Source organism: Erpetoichthys calabaricus, chromosome 3 (genome assembly GCF_900747795.2).
Source record: "Erpetoichthys calabaricus chromosome 3, fErpCal1.3, whole genome shotgun sequence".
NCBI classification, from domain to species: Eukaryota; Metazoa; Chordata; class Cladistia; order Polypteriformes; family Polypteridae; genus Erpetoichthys; species Erpetoichthys calabaricus.
This window is the reverse complement of record NC_041396.2, coordinates 90,017,999-90,037,588: the sequence shown is the minus strand read 5'-3', so window position 1 is coordinate 90,037,588 and position 19,590 is coordinate 90,017,999. Positions and strand designations below refer to the sequence as shown.

The window sequence follows — 19,590 nt, the reverse complement described above, 5'->3', positions numbered from 1 at the left end:
AAGGTGCAAAATTATGGAGCTATGAAAGACTGCAGAAGTGGGAAGGATGAGTATGGGGGGAAACAAACAGCCAAATTGAAATAGTCCAGGGACATGAGACAACTGAAAATGCAACTTACTTCCATGACTGACAACATCTACATCCTGCCCAGTGAAAGTGTCCTTAGCAACACAAGTCTAGCAACATCAGTAATCACAGGTATGTCCAAAACTTACTCTAGATATTACATTAAATGTCGAAGTGCCAGAAGTATGATTACACAAGTGTAAATAAGACAAAATGGCATTGGCCTTGTCTAGAACATCCTCAAATTTGGCAGAAAGTTTCCCTAAAACATTCTTGGTATTGGTTTTGCACATTTACACATTCAGCTGAAAAGATAGCTCAAACAACATGCATGAGCAGAGAATACACATATCCAGAGAAATTCAGAAATTGAGCTAAGCAACACATCCAAAAAGATTTTAAAAGTAACGAATAAGCAATGCTAACACAAAACCAATTAAAAAAAAAAAAAAAACCCTCGCCTTTTGATACTAATGGTTCTACATATAACTCTTAATGAACAAACAACTTGAGCATCCCTAATTTCGAAGCTTCAAATGCTACTGCATTTTACTGTTTCATAACCAATAAACAATCAAGCGTATCACTTGTGTTTAGAATTTGCTCACTTGCATTAATATCCGGATTTGTATGTGATAGATTCCTTGCATTACCTGCCTTAATTCTGTCATTGTTTACACAAACGCCAAACCTGGAATTTCCTGTGGAACTACAGTATATTAGGTCTTCACCTGGGCAACTGGCAAGCCAGCTTTTCTGGGATTTTGACTTGGACTTTTGTTCATATATAGTATCCTTTATACAGGTGTGTAAAAGACCCAGGACTTCATTAATCTCCACTCACATGTAGCTGGTTTTCACCCAGGTAGTGAGGTTTAGAATTGAAGGTGAGTTTTGGGTAGAGAGTTCAAGTAAACCTTAACTACCAAAAAAAAGCAACTAGGCATTAATAAATTGAGAATGGCAGAGTGGAATGAAACTGATGAATTATAATTATAGTAAATAATTTAAAATCATTTTCTCTGTAACTGCTGCTGAATGAGGTACTGCTTAAGACTTAGTCCTTTACTATATATCAGAGGAGAGTCAACCAATCTGTACTGAAGAATAAACATTACTGGGGAAACCATACAGTACAGAACTGCAGTGAATTAGTTTATCAAAATACATCATCAATACATTTAGTACAAATACAGTATTGTGACAACTCTGGGCATGCACCAAAATAGCATCATTTTGGACCAAAATCTCTGAATGCCTTGGTGTCACAATCCCTCTTAACCCATTAACAGCAGTGTTTGGTGTACTGCTGGATGGGCTTAAAGTGGAGAAGAACAAATTGATTGTAATTGCTTATACTACAGTACTAGCACTTAGACTTATCTTGCTAAACTGGAAGAATCTCACTTCACCTGCCATAAGTCAGAGGGTAACTGATGTTCTATATCAGGGGTGGGCAAAGTCATTCCTGGAGGGCCGCAGTGGCTGCAGGTTTTTGTTCCAACCCAATTTCTTAATAAGAAGCACTTATTGCTCTAGAAACATCTTCTGCTTCATTTTAGTTAACTCCCTCATTAAGATTTTGAACCCTTATTGCTTATTTAAGTCTTAAACAGCTACATTCTTGGTTTTTAATTGCTCCTTATTAGCAATCAGATGCAAATGACAAAAGAAACCAGCAGTTATCCGTTTTGCTTGTTACCCTTTACACCTGTATGTATTTATCGTGCACTATTTGGCTTAATTAAATACTTGGAAGGAAAGAGAAGAGAAAAAAGTGAAGGATTAAGAATTACCCATCTGTTTTACACTTCAAAGTATTTGGATGATATCCTTAGAATGGAAAAAAAATCTAGAATATGAGAATGACTTGACATAGCAGAGTTAAAGCACTAACAAGCCATTAAATGTAATTATTGGCAAGGATTGTTTTCTAATTAAGCAACTGGGTTAGAACAAAAACCCGCGGCCACTGTGGCCCTCCAGGAATGACTTTGCCCACCCCTGTTCTATATTATTTGAAATTGGGAAAAAAATTGCACTTAAGAGGACCTGTTCAAAACTTTAAAGTATGGCAAGACTGAATTAATCAAATCCTAGAATAAGCATTTATATCAAGGAAAAGGACATTCTCCTTTCTTTGTTGTTTTAAAAGATTTACTCATGTTGTATTATCTCCTCTCTCTCAGGTGAGGGCTGAATTATGGTTTAAGTTTGACATGATTATATGGAAAGTTGTTTTCTTCACATAATATCAATAAAATTAAAGAAAATTAAAAAAGTATTGTGACGACATTTATTTGTTACATTGCACAGGTCAAGTGCTAAGACCAGTGGCATACCACATATAAGAATGCAAAACAAAGCATTTTATTGCCACATATATAGTAAAATGTATTCCAGCAAATGACGCACCACAGACTTCAGCACTGCTCCACTACCAAAATTCTCTGTTCACATTTAAGTCAAGCAATTGGGTTCATTTTGATTTTGAAAGTGTCAAAACAAATAAAAAGCATCATATGACATGCACTTGAAAAGCATCATCATATTTACATCAAGACCTCCAGCAGACAATGAAAAATGAGCACTTAAAACTCTGATTTATGAATATAAATAAACTGATTTAATTAAAATGAAAGAGGAGAAGTAATAAACCTCACTTAGAATTAGTGTTTGCAATTGTCATTCATGTACTTTTTTCCTTCCATTGGTTGAAGTTCTTCAAGAAAGAAAATAGCAGTCTAATGAGATTTGTAAGTAGTTATTAGCTGGCAGCCCCAGTTCAAACATAAAAGCTCACAAGGAGCCACCCAAAGCAAATGTTGCCATTGTATTGATGTGTGTGTTATGTGCCCTGAATTAGTTTCCCAGTCTTGCCAAGGAGACTGCTGAGACACTTGAAATACATTTTCATCATGGGTTTTTCTTATATGTTAAATCTGTTGCGACATATTTTTCCTACAGGGATATGATTTCAACTTGAATTTCAGTTAAATGGAAATGGAACAATAAACTACAAAACTTAAAATACTTATTTTAAAACACACACACACACACACACTGTATATATAGGTGTGTGTATGTATATATATATATATATTATATACACACACACACGCATACATATACACAGTGGAACCTCGGGTCACGACCATAATTCGTTCCAAAACTCTGGCAGTAACCCGATTTGGTCATGAACCGAAGTAATTTCCCCCATAGGATTGTATGTAAATACAATTAATCCGTTCCAGACCATACGAACTGTATGTAAATATATATATATACATTTTTTTTAAAGATTTTTAAGCACAAATATAGTTAATTACACCATAGAATGCACAGCATAATAGTAAACTAAATGTAAAAATATTGAACAACACTGAGAAAACCTTGAACAACAGAGAAAACTAACACTGAAATAGTTCGCTCTATAGCGCTACCAACCGCTGGCTAAAAACACTTTTTTTTTTTAATGAGTTTTAAGCACAGGGAAAAAAAATGAACATTTGAAAAAATCCGTAATTTAATAAACCACCAAGAAAAGTAACATTGCAACAATGCACGCTACGAACCGATCGCTGTAAACAGAAGTGAAAACAAAAAAGCCCAGTGCATTCTTTAACTGCCTTCTCTATCTTATGTGTCCAGCCCTCTCTCGCTCGCTCACCTGTGTGTGTGTGTCTCTCTCGCGCTGCCTCTGTGTGTGTGTGTGTGTGTGTGTCTCTCGCGCTGCCTTTGTGTGTGTGTGTGTGCGTGTCTCTCTCGCGCTGCCTCTGTGTGTGTGTGTGTCTCTCGCGTGCACCGTGCCTGTGTTTGTGTGTGTGTCTCTCTCTCTCTCTCGCGCCGTGCCTGTGTGAGTCTCTCTCTCTCACACACCGTGCCTGTGTGTGTGTGTGAGTCTCTCTCTCTCACACACCGTGCCTGTGTATCTGTCTCTCTCTCGTGCGCCGTGTGTGTGTCACGCCCTCTCTCTCTCTTGTTCGCTGCACAAGAAGAGACTGAACATGTACAAATCGAAAATATACGAACAAGCCAGTTTCCCCGAGTGTGTGGTCGTGAACAGATGCAAAAGTTTGGCAAACTTTTTGGTCGTAAACCGATTTGTACATGTTCCGAGGTTCCACTGAATATATTATATATATTTATTTCGAAGTAATGCAAAAACATACCTTCCACCACAAACATATTTCTTCACAAAAATCACCCCAGCAATCACTGTCAACAGTAAGATTGTGATAACTGCAGCAATCACTAGAGCAGAACTGGCAGTTGACTGCGATACCTGATTAAAAAAAAAAAAGATGGTGACAAACATCCGGCACAATTGTAATTTTTTGTAAACATAAAAGATGAAAAGTTTAAAATATACAAGCATATATACGAAATAACTTAGCTGCTTCTGATTTAGAAATCAATACAGACTTGCAATAAAACAGGAAAAACTGGTAACATTTAATTTCATATTCGTAAAGGAGAAGCAGTGTAGTATTTGTAGTAACTCATTTAAAAAAAACACACACATGTTCAATACTTTACTTAAAAGTCTCTGTAATAAAACACCTCATACTGTATAGCACACCTATGCCCATGCAGTATATGGCTTGATGTAACATGTGTGCCTGTGGGCATATGGGAGAAACACTGGAGTAGCCTCAGTAAAATTAATAGAGAAACTGCAGACTACAGGCGATGAGCAAGTACAAAAATAGAAATCCTCAATTACGGACCCATGAGACACTACTGTTAACCACTGTGCTACTGTGGTGCCCGGTTTTAAATAACTGACATGAAATAAAGATATAAGCAAAGTAGAAATAAACTATTAACTTTTACTTTAAATTTTAATTTTGTCATACTTTGCAAACATAAAATGTTTAGCTCTGCTTAACTATCTTCCAAATGGGTATACTTTTTTCTACTTTTTTATTTGAACAGTACAACATTGAGTGAGTCACTTCAGACTAAGGAGAAGTCTATACCTTTTCACTAGGGTACAGTAGAGTGCTGACACATTTCTTGCGGAGGTCAATCTCTTTACGTTCAGGCACTTTTCCACCTTGGCACTGGTCTCCTGGGATTTTACGATACCTGCCAAAACAATGTCTCATTCAACATATTCTTTAAGAGAAATGCATTATGTAACATTCAAAATAATAAAAATATTGTTCTCTTTTATGCATTGTATTCTCTGCTTTTCTTATAAGGAAAAATATAGCAACAAAGCAACTTCTATTTTATACAAATATTCTTTTCATTGATCACCACCCCCTTTTTTTGTTTCTTTTTCCTCTTATGAATGACTGGTAGGTATGTGTGTGTGTGTGTGTGTGTATATATTATATTTATTAAAAACAGTAATGTCAGCATCTCTGATTTTATTTCATACATGTACACTGTGAAATTGATAAAAACATAGTCCAGGAAAAACACAAGTCTAGAAAAAACTCCACATACCCATTGGTCTTCAGCATCTCCTCCTTCCCATGCAGGCAGAATTCAAGGTCATGACCTTTCAGATCAGGCTGCTCCAAACATATGGAGCTGTTTTCCGTGCGATAGTACCCAAAATCACTACAAAACAGAGAATATCAGCAAGAATTGTGAAGGAAGGGTATTCATTTTATTTTTAGATCCCCTCCCAATTCTACTACATGCTGACTTTGGAAATGGGATACAAGAATGTCCAATCAACCTTGAACATAAGAAACATAAATAAAAGGATTTTAAGACAAATAAAACACCACCATTCAGTCCATCACATTTGTTTGGATAAGTGATATATTAATTTCCCTAGTATCTTATCCAGATACTTTCATACTGTAACTTGCTAAAAGTTTCTTCTTCACCTACATTACTTGGTAATTTGTTGCAGATTTGGAAGACCATTGTAGAAGTGCTACATACATCCCATCCATCCATTTTCCTAGCCTGCTTATGGTGAGCAGAGTCACAGTAAAGCTGGAGCCTAAACAAGCAAGAATAGGGCACAAGGCAAAAATAATCCCCTGATAGGGAACCAGTCCATCACAGAGTGAATACATACACAAAAAATAATTTAGCAGTGGCAATCTACAAAACCTACATGTCTTTGGGCCGTTACAAAAAAAACTGGAACACCCAGAGGAAATCGACATCAACATGGGCAGAACATGCAAATCCCATACTGGAAGCACCTGTGACATAACCCCCGGTATCCCTGGTGCGAGGCAGCAGTGCTTCCACTGCATCACAATGCTGCTTACATGCCACCTTTAAATACCTTTCATCTTAATTCCCACTGTTTGAGCATAGTGTCTCTTGATTTAGTTTAACCATTCTTACAGTATAACAACATTTTATTTATCTGAACACTGCATACACAAAGAGAATGTTGAATCAATGTAAAGTCCTACATGCTTTTTAGAGGATGCTTTCTGTAGGTCATTGTATTTATAATTAATGTACCTTTTGCATGCCTGTAGCACTTTACATTAGCCTACATTAGAACTACTTTTCCAAGCATTTGCACAGTTTAGAACATTGTACGTATCTTTTTAAAATGTTTTTTGCTGACACTTCATCATTTGCTGTCCCTCCAATTTGGTGTGTTCTGTGTCTTTCACAGTTTCACTACACAATCGGGACACTGTGTTCCTGTTACAAACTAGAAAGAAACCAAACATAATCCTATGAATGACTCCACCCATGTCCTCACACATTGTCCTCTTCTTGTACTTGCTACCTGAAGTATATTAATCAACTTGAAATCCAGTTTTGTAAGCTACCCCTGATGTCCATGGCTTGTTTTCAAAATTAATCTTTGATACAGAATTGTATTAAGAGCGATCTGGAAGTCTAAGTAAATTATACTGCACGCTTTGTTTGTGCCTACTATTCCAGTTTCCTGTTTAAAATAATCTAACAAACTTTTTTGACAGGATGATGATTTTATGGACCTATGATGCATTTTGTTTTGTATATTACTTTTATACAAGTAGTCTTCTAATTTGTTTCTGATTACAGTTTCCATACTTTTGTACAAACTTAAGGCTTATTGGCCTACAAATCCTAGGGTCTCTTTTTCTTTCTACTTGCAGACTCTTCTGGTAATTTTTCTGTCAACATTCAATTTCCATTATGAAGCAATTGCCAGAATATGCTTAGGAAGATTTATAAGTAACAAATGTCTTTCATTTCTTTTAGTACTAGTGCTAAAATCCATTCTTGTTTATTTTTTTTTAATGTCTTCAACATAGAGGGCCTGAAGCACTGGAATTCATAAATGAAGCAGATAAAAATGATACTCGGCTGTAAGGGAAGATGGAAATCTTCATGTCATTTTCCTGACACCTGTGTCTGTGGATTTACATTCATTATGCACTCTTTTCATTTTTCAGCTATTATGAAATTAGAAAGCTATCAGACAACAGGAATACCGAATGCACATATGATCTGAGAATTGTGAATGAAATAATGAGCTCTGAAGGTGGGGACATTTTTAAGTGATATGTGTTATAGTAAATATAGTAGTTTTTCTTTTTTGTTTATATACATTAGAACTATTTCCAATTATGCTAACTAAACTTATGAAATTTAATGAAACCAAAAAATAATGCAACAGGATCCCAAGGGGAAAACAGATTTTTTTTTTTATTATTATTTTATAACTTCTTGCAAATTCTGGAATCACAGATAAACAGAAAAACATGCAAATGTAAAGCATGAAATCAACAGGAATTCTAAGTAAAAATGCAAGCTAAAAACATATTTGGGAAAGATCTATGAACACATGTATTTTTGTAATCAATACACGATAATTTGAAGAAACACAGTATTGTAAAAAGTAAAATAAATAATCATTTTACCATTCAAGTTTCCTGATATAACATTTTATTGCACATGTAAGCAGATAGGAATACAGTAACATGGCTTACCAAAGGAAATCGTCCAAACTGCAGGGGCAAGTGGTGGGCTGTTTGTTCACTATGTAATCACGCCCATTCCAACAAACAGAAGACTTTCGGAGCCTCAGGTATTTTTCCTTATAACCTAGTATACAGCCATCATTGGGGTTACTGAGATCACTGGAATGTGCTAGCCACTGAACATAATCATTCATGTCACCTGAGGTGAGGACAAATTGAAACAATACAATCAGAATTTCTGTGCCATATAAAAACAGGGGGAAAAAAAATAATGTAAATCACACTTAACTTACAGTCTCTGGTAAGAAGCTCTTTGAAGTCAATAGTGATGGACACCCAGAACTGTGAAAGCATGCTGTCCCGGTAACCCCAGATGCTGACATTCATTGATCGAGCTCCCGGTTCTGAGGCTAATCCTGTAAAGTATATAGGATCCTCTGTGAAGGTATAGTTGTACCAACATTGGCCTTCATCTGTGGAAAACCTGCAACAAAAACAAAAACACACTTTCATATTATAACTATGTACTGATACTACTATGATCAAGAGTTGAACTATTAAAAAGTTTAAAAGGTGACTCTTGATGCCTCCAAGTAACATAGCTCATAACAGAGCAAGTCCAATTTTCAAAACTACATTAGAAAAATGAATATTAACCTTAAGCAGTAAAATATACCATTTTGTTTTTGTGAAGTATTGAACTTGCACTGAACAAATAAATCGATGGTGCTTTAACAAAACCATTTTTACATTTCAGTTTATGACACTATGGTCCATAAATAAAAATGTATTTTGTTTCAGTTAAATTAAATTCCATGCCCAAAACATCCATCAATATCAATAAATCATTAGTAATCATTAATAGAGTATTACTCACTTTGGCACTGGGAACATAAAAAAATGGTGTACAGGGTATTTATAATCTAAAACTCCACAATGTTTAAAGCCACAATATCCATGAATAAACAAAACAGCAGCAGTTAAACAAAATTTATTTATAGAAACATGAATAACCAAAGATGACTATAGTGTATTGCTTATAAGATTACAATTTGGCAGGATACAAAAATGTGCATTATATTAAACTCTATACATACATTATGACAAAATCATAAATAAATAAATTTGATCAATATAACACTAAATTAAAAGCACAGTTATGTGCAAATTCCATACTGGAAGCACCTGTGACATAATCCCCAGTATCCCCGGTGCACATTTGCTGTAATTCTAAGCATTGAACCACAGTAGGGAAAAGCTATGCAAATATAATTTCAGAGACTAAATATATAAAAATATGGATGTCACTTTCAAATTTGAATTGAAAACTAAAACTTATTTGTAGATTGAGTGAGCACACCAAGACTGCACAAGAATGGCAGCTTTACCTACTATTGTACCACAGCAAAGGTACAGTTTTTCTTTGTGGAGATCTGCAGCAGCTTTGCGGCTCCAAGCCTCTATTACTTCTCCTACAACAGTACCTGGCATGTTGAAGCCAACAGACATCTTCATCACAGGTGCTTAGCAATCAATAAACCCTACATTTACTGTAAACTCTTTCTCAGAATGTGTGTCTGTGCTTTGTCTTGCATAAGGCTTAGCCTAGCTTTTTATACTGATGTTTGAGACTTTTACTGTCCAAAATTCACTTATACTTGGTTAGAAAGACATGAATATTTGAGGACCACATTAGATACTTAATAGCCACTGAAAGAAATAAAAACTGGATTGATTGTTAACATGGTAAACTACTTCCGATTTCAACTTATTATCTCGCAGTTCATTCAGTCTGTGAACAGCTTATGCCAGCAATCCAGAAATAATACCCTTAGCTAATCAGGTCATTGTTGCTGGCCCAGAAACAGTATTTAACAGGTGAAATTGGGTTTGTTGATGTTGAGAAAAAATATTCATTGTAAATAATTTCTCATTTCAGAATATCAGAATTCTGACTTCTTTAAACTCAGTAGCAGAGAAACTGCTCCCTCAAGCCTGAATATCCAACAGTGAAGATAAAACAGATCATCATTTTGGCAATGGAGACCTCACTTTCTATATGCTGGCATTAACAATTGTTTATAGCAATCCAAAGTATGAAACATAAGCTTCACATTAGATAGATAGATAGATAGATAGATAGATAGATAGATAGATAGATAGATAGATAGATAGATAGATAGATAGATAGATAGATAGATAGATAGATAGATAGATAGATAGATAGATAGATAGATAGATAGATAGATAGATAGATAGATAGATAGATAGATAGATAGATAGATAGATAGATAGATAGATAGATAGATAGATAGATAGATAGATAGATAGATACTATGCACAAATGCAAAATGGCAACTATTGTTTTAATTTATCCTTGCAACATACTCATTCTGAATTGCTGAAAACTAAACCAGAACTGTGCACAAGAAAGGACCACAATTGGATGGGTCCATCAAAGAAAACTTGCGATGTTTCACATGCTCACAACATGCTAACAGCCAATTAACGTGTTGCACATACAAATGCCTTCCAGGTAGTGGGAGATCGCCTGCAGCATCTGGGCTTTTTTTATCCTTTTTCTATTCTCTTATGGTACAACATGTACAAGAGATCAATCATATAAGCTTTGATTCATTTGTGCAGTCCAACATACATGCATTCTATGCATTGTACTTCTGGGTGAATGCTCACTAATTGTCAGCTGCTGCATGCACACTTAAGTCCACCAGCAAGGCTCATGACAAAAATCAAATGGGGCAAGTCGCAGAACAGTCTAAGTTGCTGAGAAATTCAAACCACATGACTGATGGGTACAGGACCATCCTATGGAATATCCATGACTCACTTAGAACATGTAAATGAAGTCTGTGATTGAAAACTGCTGGAAAAATAGTGTAGTGTGATGGGGCCTTATGGTATGGCACTTTAAAACAAAAAGCTGCTAGGTTCAGTTTGTGCCTCCGACCTGTTGTGTAACTCTGACATTGTAATTTTATCTGACACCTTACAGTAATAACAACCTAACCCAAAACTTAGAATCGTGCCTAGTCTTTAGAAAAATTTTATGTAGGAGATTTGATCTTCTCCTCCCCTGATACTGTGGTTTTTCTGTTATCTTAAAGAAACATACAAATTACATTTATTAACTACTTTAAATTGGCTCACTCTCCATCACCCAGAATGTATAAACAAATGGAACCCCATAGTAGGATGCATTACCTTAACTGTTAATTAGCAACCTAGTGGACATCTAAAAACATAATAAATGGATTGAATAATTCACTTTACTTCTAAATATGGATGTGATGTTAAAATACACATTGTTTATTATCATGCTTGCATTTTTTTCTCCAGTGGCTTCTAGACAAAGTCTCTGTAAAAGGGCATCTCAAAAATCCTCATTATGTGAACAGATAAAAATTAACTATAAATGAAAACTGTAACTAATGTAAATAGGCCATAAATAGACCTTGAAATGCATTGAGACTGTATTAAATCTGTAACTAAGCAGGCGTCTTTATTATTTACACCCTTACAATTTTGTTTATTAAAAATGTAATCATCAGTTAATAACAGAGTTCTGGTCAATGCCAATGTACTGTAAGTACTAAGTACTGATGATGATCTGTGTTTCTTTACTGAAATTTGGCTTACTGATACAGACACCATCCTTTTTATCAACCTCTCGTCTGCTGAATTTTTCTGTTTTGTAAACCAGTCAGTACTGGTCATGGAGACACATTTGCAGTAATTAACTGGAAATGAGTTTTCCTTTCATGCCCCAACAGAAACAAAGTTGAGTGGTCAAAGCAGCCCTGTGTCAATATTCAAGTGTGTGTGCAAGTAAACCCTGCACCCCATCAAGAGATGCTTAATAACTTCAAATGATGCAAAACCACTTTGAGGTGCCAATATTACATATTAAAACTAAATCAATTATAATCATATTGCTAATTTACAGACCTCCTGGATTATATACTTTACTAGCAAAATACCCGCGCTTCGCAGCGGAGAAGTAGTGTGTTAAAGAGGTTATGTAAACATATATATACATATATACATATATATACATATCTACATATACACATATCTACATATACATATATACAGTGGTGTGAAAAACTATTTGCCCCCTTCCTGATTTCTTATTCTTTTGCATGTTTGTCACACAAAATGTTTCTGATCATCAAACACATTTAACCATTAGTCAAATATAACACAAGTAAACACAAAATGCAGTTTGTAAATGGTGGTTTTTATTATTTAGGGAGAAAAAAAATCCAAACCTACATGGCCCTGTGTGAAAAAGTAATTGCCCCCTTGTTAAAAAATAACCTAACTGTGGTGTATCACACCTGAGTTCAATTTCCATAGCCACCCCCAGGCCTGATTACTGCCACACCTGTTTCAATCAAGAAATCACTTAAATAGGAGCTGCCTGACACAGAGAAGTAGACCAAAAGCACCTCAAAAGCTAGACATCATGCCAAGATCCAAAGAAATTCAGGAACAAATGAGAACAGAAGTAATTGAGATCTATCAGTCTGGTAAAGGTTATAAAGCCATTTCTAAAGCTTTGGGACTCCAGCGAACCACAGTGAGAGCCATTATCCACAAATGGCAAAAACATGGAACAGTGGTGAACCTTCCCAGGAGTGGCCGGCCGACCAAAATTACCCCAAGAGCGCAGAGACGACTCATCCGAGAGGTCACAAAAGACCCCAGGACAACATCTAAAGAACTGCAGGCCTCACTTGCCTCAATTAAGGTCAGTGTTCACGACTCCACCATAAGAAAGAGACTGGGCAAAAACGGCCTGCATGGCAGATTTCCAAGACGCAAACCACTGTTAAGCAAAAAGAACATTAGGGCTCGTCTCAATTTTGCTAAGAAACATCTCAATGATTGCCAAGACTTTTGGGAAAATACCTTGTGGACTGATGAGTCAAAAGTTGAACTTTTTGGAAGGCAAATGTCCCGTTACATCTGGCGTAAAAGGAACACAGCATTTCAGAAAAAGAACATCATACCAACAGTAAAATATGGTGGTGGTAGTGTGATGGTCTGGGGTTGTTTTGCTGCTTCAGGACCTGGAAGGCTTGCTGTGATAGATGGAACCATGAATTCTACTGTCTACCAAAAAATCCTGAAGGAGAATGTCCGGCCATCTGTTCGTCAACTCAAGCTGAAGCGATCTTGGGTGCTGCAACAGGACAATGACCCAAAACACACCAGCAAATCCACCTCTGAATGGCTGAAGAAAAACAAAATGAAGACTTTGGAGTGTCCTAGTCAAAGTCCTGACCTGAATCCAATTGAGATGCTATGGCATGACCTTAAAAAGGCGGTTCATGCTAGAAAACCCTCAAATAAAGCTGAATTACAACAATTTTGCAATGATGAGTGGGCCAAAATTCCTCCAGAGCGCTGTAAAAGACTCATTGCAAGTTATCGCAAACGCTTGATTGCAGTTATTGCTGCTAAGGGTGGCCCAACCAGTTATTAGGTTCAGGGGGCAATTACTTTTTCACACAGGGCCATGTAGGTTTGGATTTTTTTTTCTCCCTAAATAATAAAAACCACCATTTACAAACTGCATTTTGTGTTTACTTGTGTTATATTTGACTAATGGTTAAATGTGTTTGATGATCAGAAACATTTTGTGTGACAAACATACAAAAGAATAAGAAATCAGGAAGGGGGCAAATAATTTTTCACACCACTGTATACATACTAGCAAAATACCCACGCTTCGCAGCGGAGAAGTAGTGTGTTAAAGAGGTTATGAAAAAGTAAAGGAAACATTTTAAAAATAACGTAACATGATTGTCAATGTAATTGTGTTGTCATTGTTATGAGTGTTGCTGTCATATATAATATATATATTACATATACACATTTTTTATATATATATTATATATACATACATACACACACACATATATATATATATATATATATATATATATATATATATATATATATATATATATATATATATATATATATATACACACATATACATACATACATATACACACATACATGCACTTACAATAACATAGAAATCAATATAAACAACATTAACATCATTATCATATGAGAATATGAAGTAATATATAAGAAGCACATTTCATATAAATATAAATTATTAAACAGTAAAATCTTCTTCTATAATTTGCTACCATGGCTATTCGTTTGTCTGTCCAGGATTTTAAATCACCTGTAGCTCGCAAACCGTTTCACCTATTGACTTGAAATGTGGTACACATATAGTGCGTCACGTCTGCTATCCGCTTTATGGGTGATGATTGTATTACTCTTTTTATCTTTATTTTATTTTATTGTAGAATCAACTCCTATCTGTGCACACCAGGGCGGCCGTGGGCGGATGTGTATGGTGTATTCACTCCATGTTATCGTGCATTGCGCTGTCACTGGTATTTTGATAAAAAGAATTTGAACAACATATAAGAAGCGTATAAATTATTAAACAGTAAAACATTAACATTTAAGAAGTAAAGTTACATTGAGTACTACTGCAGTGCCTTCGGGTATACCTCATTTTTTGTTTGCCCATTACATGCTTAAATGAATACATTTTTTGGTGTACCTACCCGAGAACACGCAACATATAACCGACCGTGGGAGAAGCATGGATTTTAAACACGCGTTGAGTTCATCTGCTGGTCTCCCTCGTGGAATAACTGGTAATGTTTGACTAAAATCTACAGCGAGTAAAACGACATTACATCCTTTTTTTTTTTTTTTTTTACGATCTCTGAGATCTTGCTTTTTTCGGTTCAAGGCTTCATAAGCTCTTTTATGTTCCATGGTGTACTTATCCCAAACCATCATCTTTGAATGTTGCAAGACTTTCGCGTTGTATGTAGATCGAGGTAATTACATTCATTGCATTCCTAGTCTGAATCACAATCTGATTGTATGGGTGGTTACCTGGCAGGTAACGCTTATGCTTGGTCATCAAGTCGTCTAACATCCGCTACGTGCCCTCTTTTAATTGCGAGAAGCAGATATATATAGCCAAATTCTCGCGCTTCATTGCGGCGAAGTACTGCTTTTAATTTTTTATTAAGAAGAAAAGAAAACCTTTTTAAACGGATCGAAAACATACCAATAACAATTTGTTAAGGATCTGTTTTTTTTGTGAACCTCCCTTTTCACAGCTGTCGCGCTACGGCGTGTGTTTCGTTTAGTTGACAGTATGTAGATCGTGGTAATTACATTCATGGCATTCGTTTTCTGAATCACAATCTGATTGTATGGGTGGTTACCTGCCAGGTCACGCTTGTGGTTTGTCAGTAAGTCGCCTTACGTCCGCCACGTGCCCTCTTTCTGTTCCCAGAAGCAGATCATAGAATGGTTTTAATAGTTTACTTTCAAATAATGCAAAGAGTATGCGACACGTGTTTCTCCCTAATTCTGGGCTCATCAGGCATACACACTCACTTCATCCCCTCTCGGGAATCGAATCTCTATTGTCAGCGCCAGAGTTGAAGCCCCTAACGTTGCGGTCAGCAAGTCGGCTAACATCCGCCATGTGCCGTCTTTCAGTTGCGAGAAGCAGATCATAGAATGGTTGAAATTGTTTACTTTCAAATTATGCAAAGAGTACGCGTCATGTGTTTCGCCCTAATTCTGTGCTCTTCATGCGTACACACTCATTGCATCCCCTCTCGGGAATCGAATCTCGAACGTCAGCGCCAGAGGTGAAGCCCCTAACGTTGCGCTACGGCGTGTGGTTCGTGTGGAAACAAAAAAAGATGTAATTGAACAAAATGTATGTGTGTATAGAAAATAGGACAGAGTGATGAAACTTGTTTGTGTTTTGCGTACGTGACAAGAAGCATGTATACTTTCTAGAAGTTTCTTTTGATGATGTGTGTGACAAGAAAATATACCTTTAGGGTAATGACTTTACAAAAACTGGAAAAGTACAATGAGTCAGGATGCTATTTTTTGCTTACGTGGTCAACGATCAGGAGATTAGAAAGGTATAAAAGAACAAGGACATCTGCGCTCGAGGCAGATGAAGCGCGGTGTCCTAGGACTGTGTTTCTCTGACATTTTACCTTTGCCTGGTATGTATTAATAAAAGGTTTTGACTAATTTTAATTTTCTTCTCTGTCTTCAGTCACAAAAAGTGTCCACAGTTTTGGCGCCCAACGTGGGGCAAGAGACGGCCGGTCGACTCCTCTGGCGAGACCATTTCAGTGATCCGTCTTACCAGCGGACTGCCGTCAATTTGAGGCCTCCGGCAGCAGAGCATGCAGCTCCGGCAAAAGTTAGGACTGCCCTGTCCTGAAGCGGTTCTTGCGTGAGGAGCCCCTGGTCTCCTCTTTGCTACATCCACGGTGACTGAACGGATTTCCAGACAGAGCTTGCACATTTCCAGGCTGGGGTAAGCACCGGGGGATTTCCGAATATTTTTTATTTTCTAAATAACGGGAGGGCGAGTTTCCTGTTGACCGTCTAGTCATACTCATATCTCAACGGGTTGCTTAGGGTGATGGAGACTTGAACCGAATCGGACACGAAGTCACCTGAGCTGGAACCCGGGGATGTGAGCGGACAGGCTAACGGGACGAGTAACGGGGTGGTATGGAAATATAAACCGAAAAGAGCACAGATTGCAGGATTGCTGTTAGGACGGAATAAATAAATCTACATACGGAATAAGCAACAAAACTGTGTTCTCCTGGGAACTGGGACAGGACCGATAGTTAGGTGTCTCCCCTTGGGACTAAGAAGGGAACAGTTTAGGTTTAGTGAGTGGCACACTTAATGCCTTGCTGATTCATACGTACAAGGGATTAGGCGAATCAGTATATAGTTGGAAAATTAAATACAGAACCCGGGAGAGCAAGGGGACATAATGGGAATTTATAACAGTAAGCCTGTTAATCGCCGCACAGGGGGATCAAAATCATTAGTGCTGGAAGGATTATTTTCGGAGGATCAACAGACGCCCCGTAAAAATGGGTCTCCTAAAAAATTTATAGAAAAGAAGACAGGTTTAGATTTATCCTATTATCTTTTTCCCCTCCCTTTATCCTATTATTTTTTTCCCCTCCTCAGAACCAACCTCAGGCACCTCTATTATCCCCTCCTCTATTCCCCATTCCGACTGTCCCCCCTGCACTACAACTAGCAGAAGTTTCCCCTGATGAATCCCCAGGCACAGATCACTATGACTCACCCTGTACTACACAAACCCCCGTCTCCAAATGCACTCGAAGTCAAACCTCCACTCACAAACCAGCTCCAACTTTTTTCTCTTCTGATCTTTCACATTCACTTACTTGCCCTTTAATAGAAGTTCCCAATCCCCATTATAACCCTGCCCATCCAGCTGGACCCCTAAATCCCACAACAGTTATGATAAATCGGAATTGGGACATCCAAGAACTAAAAGATGTCGTGAATGCACTTCCAGATCCAAAGGAAGTAGGAGGACTAAAATTTGTTGAACAACTTGATCAATTAGATAGCATGTATAAGCCTAATGCTGCTGAATGGACCCAGGTACTTCGTCGAAAGTTTGGGACCACATGGGCCACTGTTAGCAGGGGTGTCCGCAATGACATTCCATGGGTATGGAACCCAGCTTTAACTCGAGGACAGGGGATAGGTGGAGAAGGCGAATTTAACCCACAATGGGAGGCGTTGAGACAAAATATTGCAGAAAAATATAAAAAAGGAACGGACTGGTCCCTTATTTCTGCTGCAAAACAAAAGAGAGACGAAACAGTTGATGAATGGGCACATAGGATTCAAGACCTTATGGCTAATCACTCGGGCTTGGGAAATGCTGATGACCGCACCCGAGCTGCAGTTCCACCTTTTGTTTCCGGTTTGCGCTTTGATATACAAAACAAGGTCTGCACTTCCTGTATTGAGTGGGAAAGTGCCACGTTTGATGAAGTCAAACGACATGCTGAACAGGCCGAATCGGACTCTCATGCCAAATTATTGGCAGCACAGATGAACTATTATACCAGGAATGCTCCTGACCAAGGTCGAGGATATGGCTCTAGAGGAAGGGGACGAGGACGAGGAAGAGGACGAGGTGGTAATCCTTTTATTCCCTCTCCCTTTAATCCCAATATTAATTCCTACTCTTGCTACGCTTGTGGTGAAACTGGACATTTTCGTCGAGAGTGCCCTCACAGACAGCAACAGCCCCCACCTCCCCTTATTCCACCTGTTTCCTCTGACACCCCTGACTAACAATACTGGCCATAGGAAAACGCTGGGACCTCCAGCCACTCTTTTCAACTACCTTTGCTCACTCATAATTCAGAGACTGATCCTTTACTGACATTGTTCGTTGATGGCACTGAGACTGTTTTCTTAATCGATACTGGTGCCACTCGCTTGCTGGCAAAGGTCCCTACCTCGAACAAAACTGTTACTGTGCTTACTGCTTCTGGACAACCTCACCTTTTTCAAGTATCAAAACCTCTTCAAGTCCAGTCACGTCCTGGCGGACATACCTTACTGCATCGTTTTCTTTTGAATCAGCTTTGTTTTTTCTGTTCAACCCCCAAGTTGTTGTGTCAAATTACCCCTTATCCCAAACCCTCTTTTGCAGCATGGACTTTAGATATTTCCCCACACACCATTCTCCTCAAAGCCCTACATTTTTTTTTTTTTTTTTCCCTTGTCTTTTTCCCAATTTACAGGCCCCTGACATTTTGCCCAATACTTCCCTATAGAAGTAGACACCACCTGGCTAGAATTTTTCCTTACTTCTGGTATTTGCCCCGAAACCCTTCACATCTACTGTGTTTTTATTTCATCCACAAAGGCAGCTGCTTCTGTTCATTTTACATGCTCACAGCACATATATTATCTTGGCAAAATAGTGCCTCATATTTCCTTAGCTAAATCACACACTGTTAAATGGGAGAAAATAGGACCATGGGTGGAAAAATGCCTTGAAAGAACAGACTGGTTACAAGTTACTCCAGGTATTTTTGATACTCCTGACCATTTAATAACTAAAGTAGTGTTTCAAAGGATAGCCCACTGTGAGCCTCTGGTGATCCACCCGAAGTCCTCCTTCCGCCCGCACCGTGCCCAATATCCTTTGTCTCCCGAAGCAGAGGCTGGCATCTCCGCCGTACATCCCGATCTCGTCAAACGCGGTACCGCCGATGGACATGGACCGTCATGCCTCAGGGATACAGAGAAGCCCTTTTGTGTTTATGGTTAAGCTCTTGCCCAAAAAAAAAAAAAATTTAGAAGGCTTTTGGCCGGACGGGATACAGTATGTAGATAGAAGGCTTTTGGCCGGACGGGATACAGTAGCGCTACGAAAGAAAATTGTACAAAAGATACCCAGAAATTGTTGCTGTTTTTGGGGGACAATAGATACCCAGAATGTTTTTGGGGGACAATGGCCATAAAGTTTCTAAAAGTTAAGCTGCAGCTAATCAAAACAACTGTAAAATCGCATTACAGCCACTGCAGACAGTGGGTTCTAAATTTTACTGAAAGAGCACAGCCGTTGCAACAACTGGCTGAGAAGGCTCTGTAACCTCAAAGCTACTCTTTTATCTGCGCCCGCGCTAGGTTTGCCTGATCATT

The 19,590-nt window shown here is 37.8% G+C and overlaps 1 protein-coding gene across 8 annotated transcripts in view; it reads right to left on the bottom strand.

Moving 5' to 3' along the window:
* The window catches only part of LOC114648207 (sortilin-like), a 174,146-nt gene that overhangs the window by 36,362 nt on the left and 118,194 nt on the right, over positions 1–19,590 (bottom strand). For 4 of the 8 annotated variants that reach the window (XM_051924993.1, XM_028797099.2, XM_051924991.1 and 1 more), the window contains exons 14-18: positions 8,268–8,458; positions 7,984–8,173; positions 5,525–5,641; positions 5,050–5,158; positions 4,240–4,352 (exon numbers count right to left, since the gene is read on the bottom strand). The exons of 1 other annotated variant lie outside the window; for it this stretch is intronic. In XM_051924993.1, coding sequence (XP_051780953.1) covers positions 4,240–4,352; positions 5,050–5,158; positions 5,525–5,641; positions 7,984–8,173; positions 8,268–8,458 — 720 coding nt within the window. The remainder of the gene's footprint in view (positions 1–4,239; positions 4,353–5,049; positions 5,159–5,524; positions 5,642–7,983; positions 8,174–8,267; positions 8,459–19,590) is intronic. 3 more of the 8 variants (XM_051924995.1, XM_051924992.1, XM_051924996.1) reach the window with 3 other exon arrangements.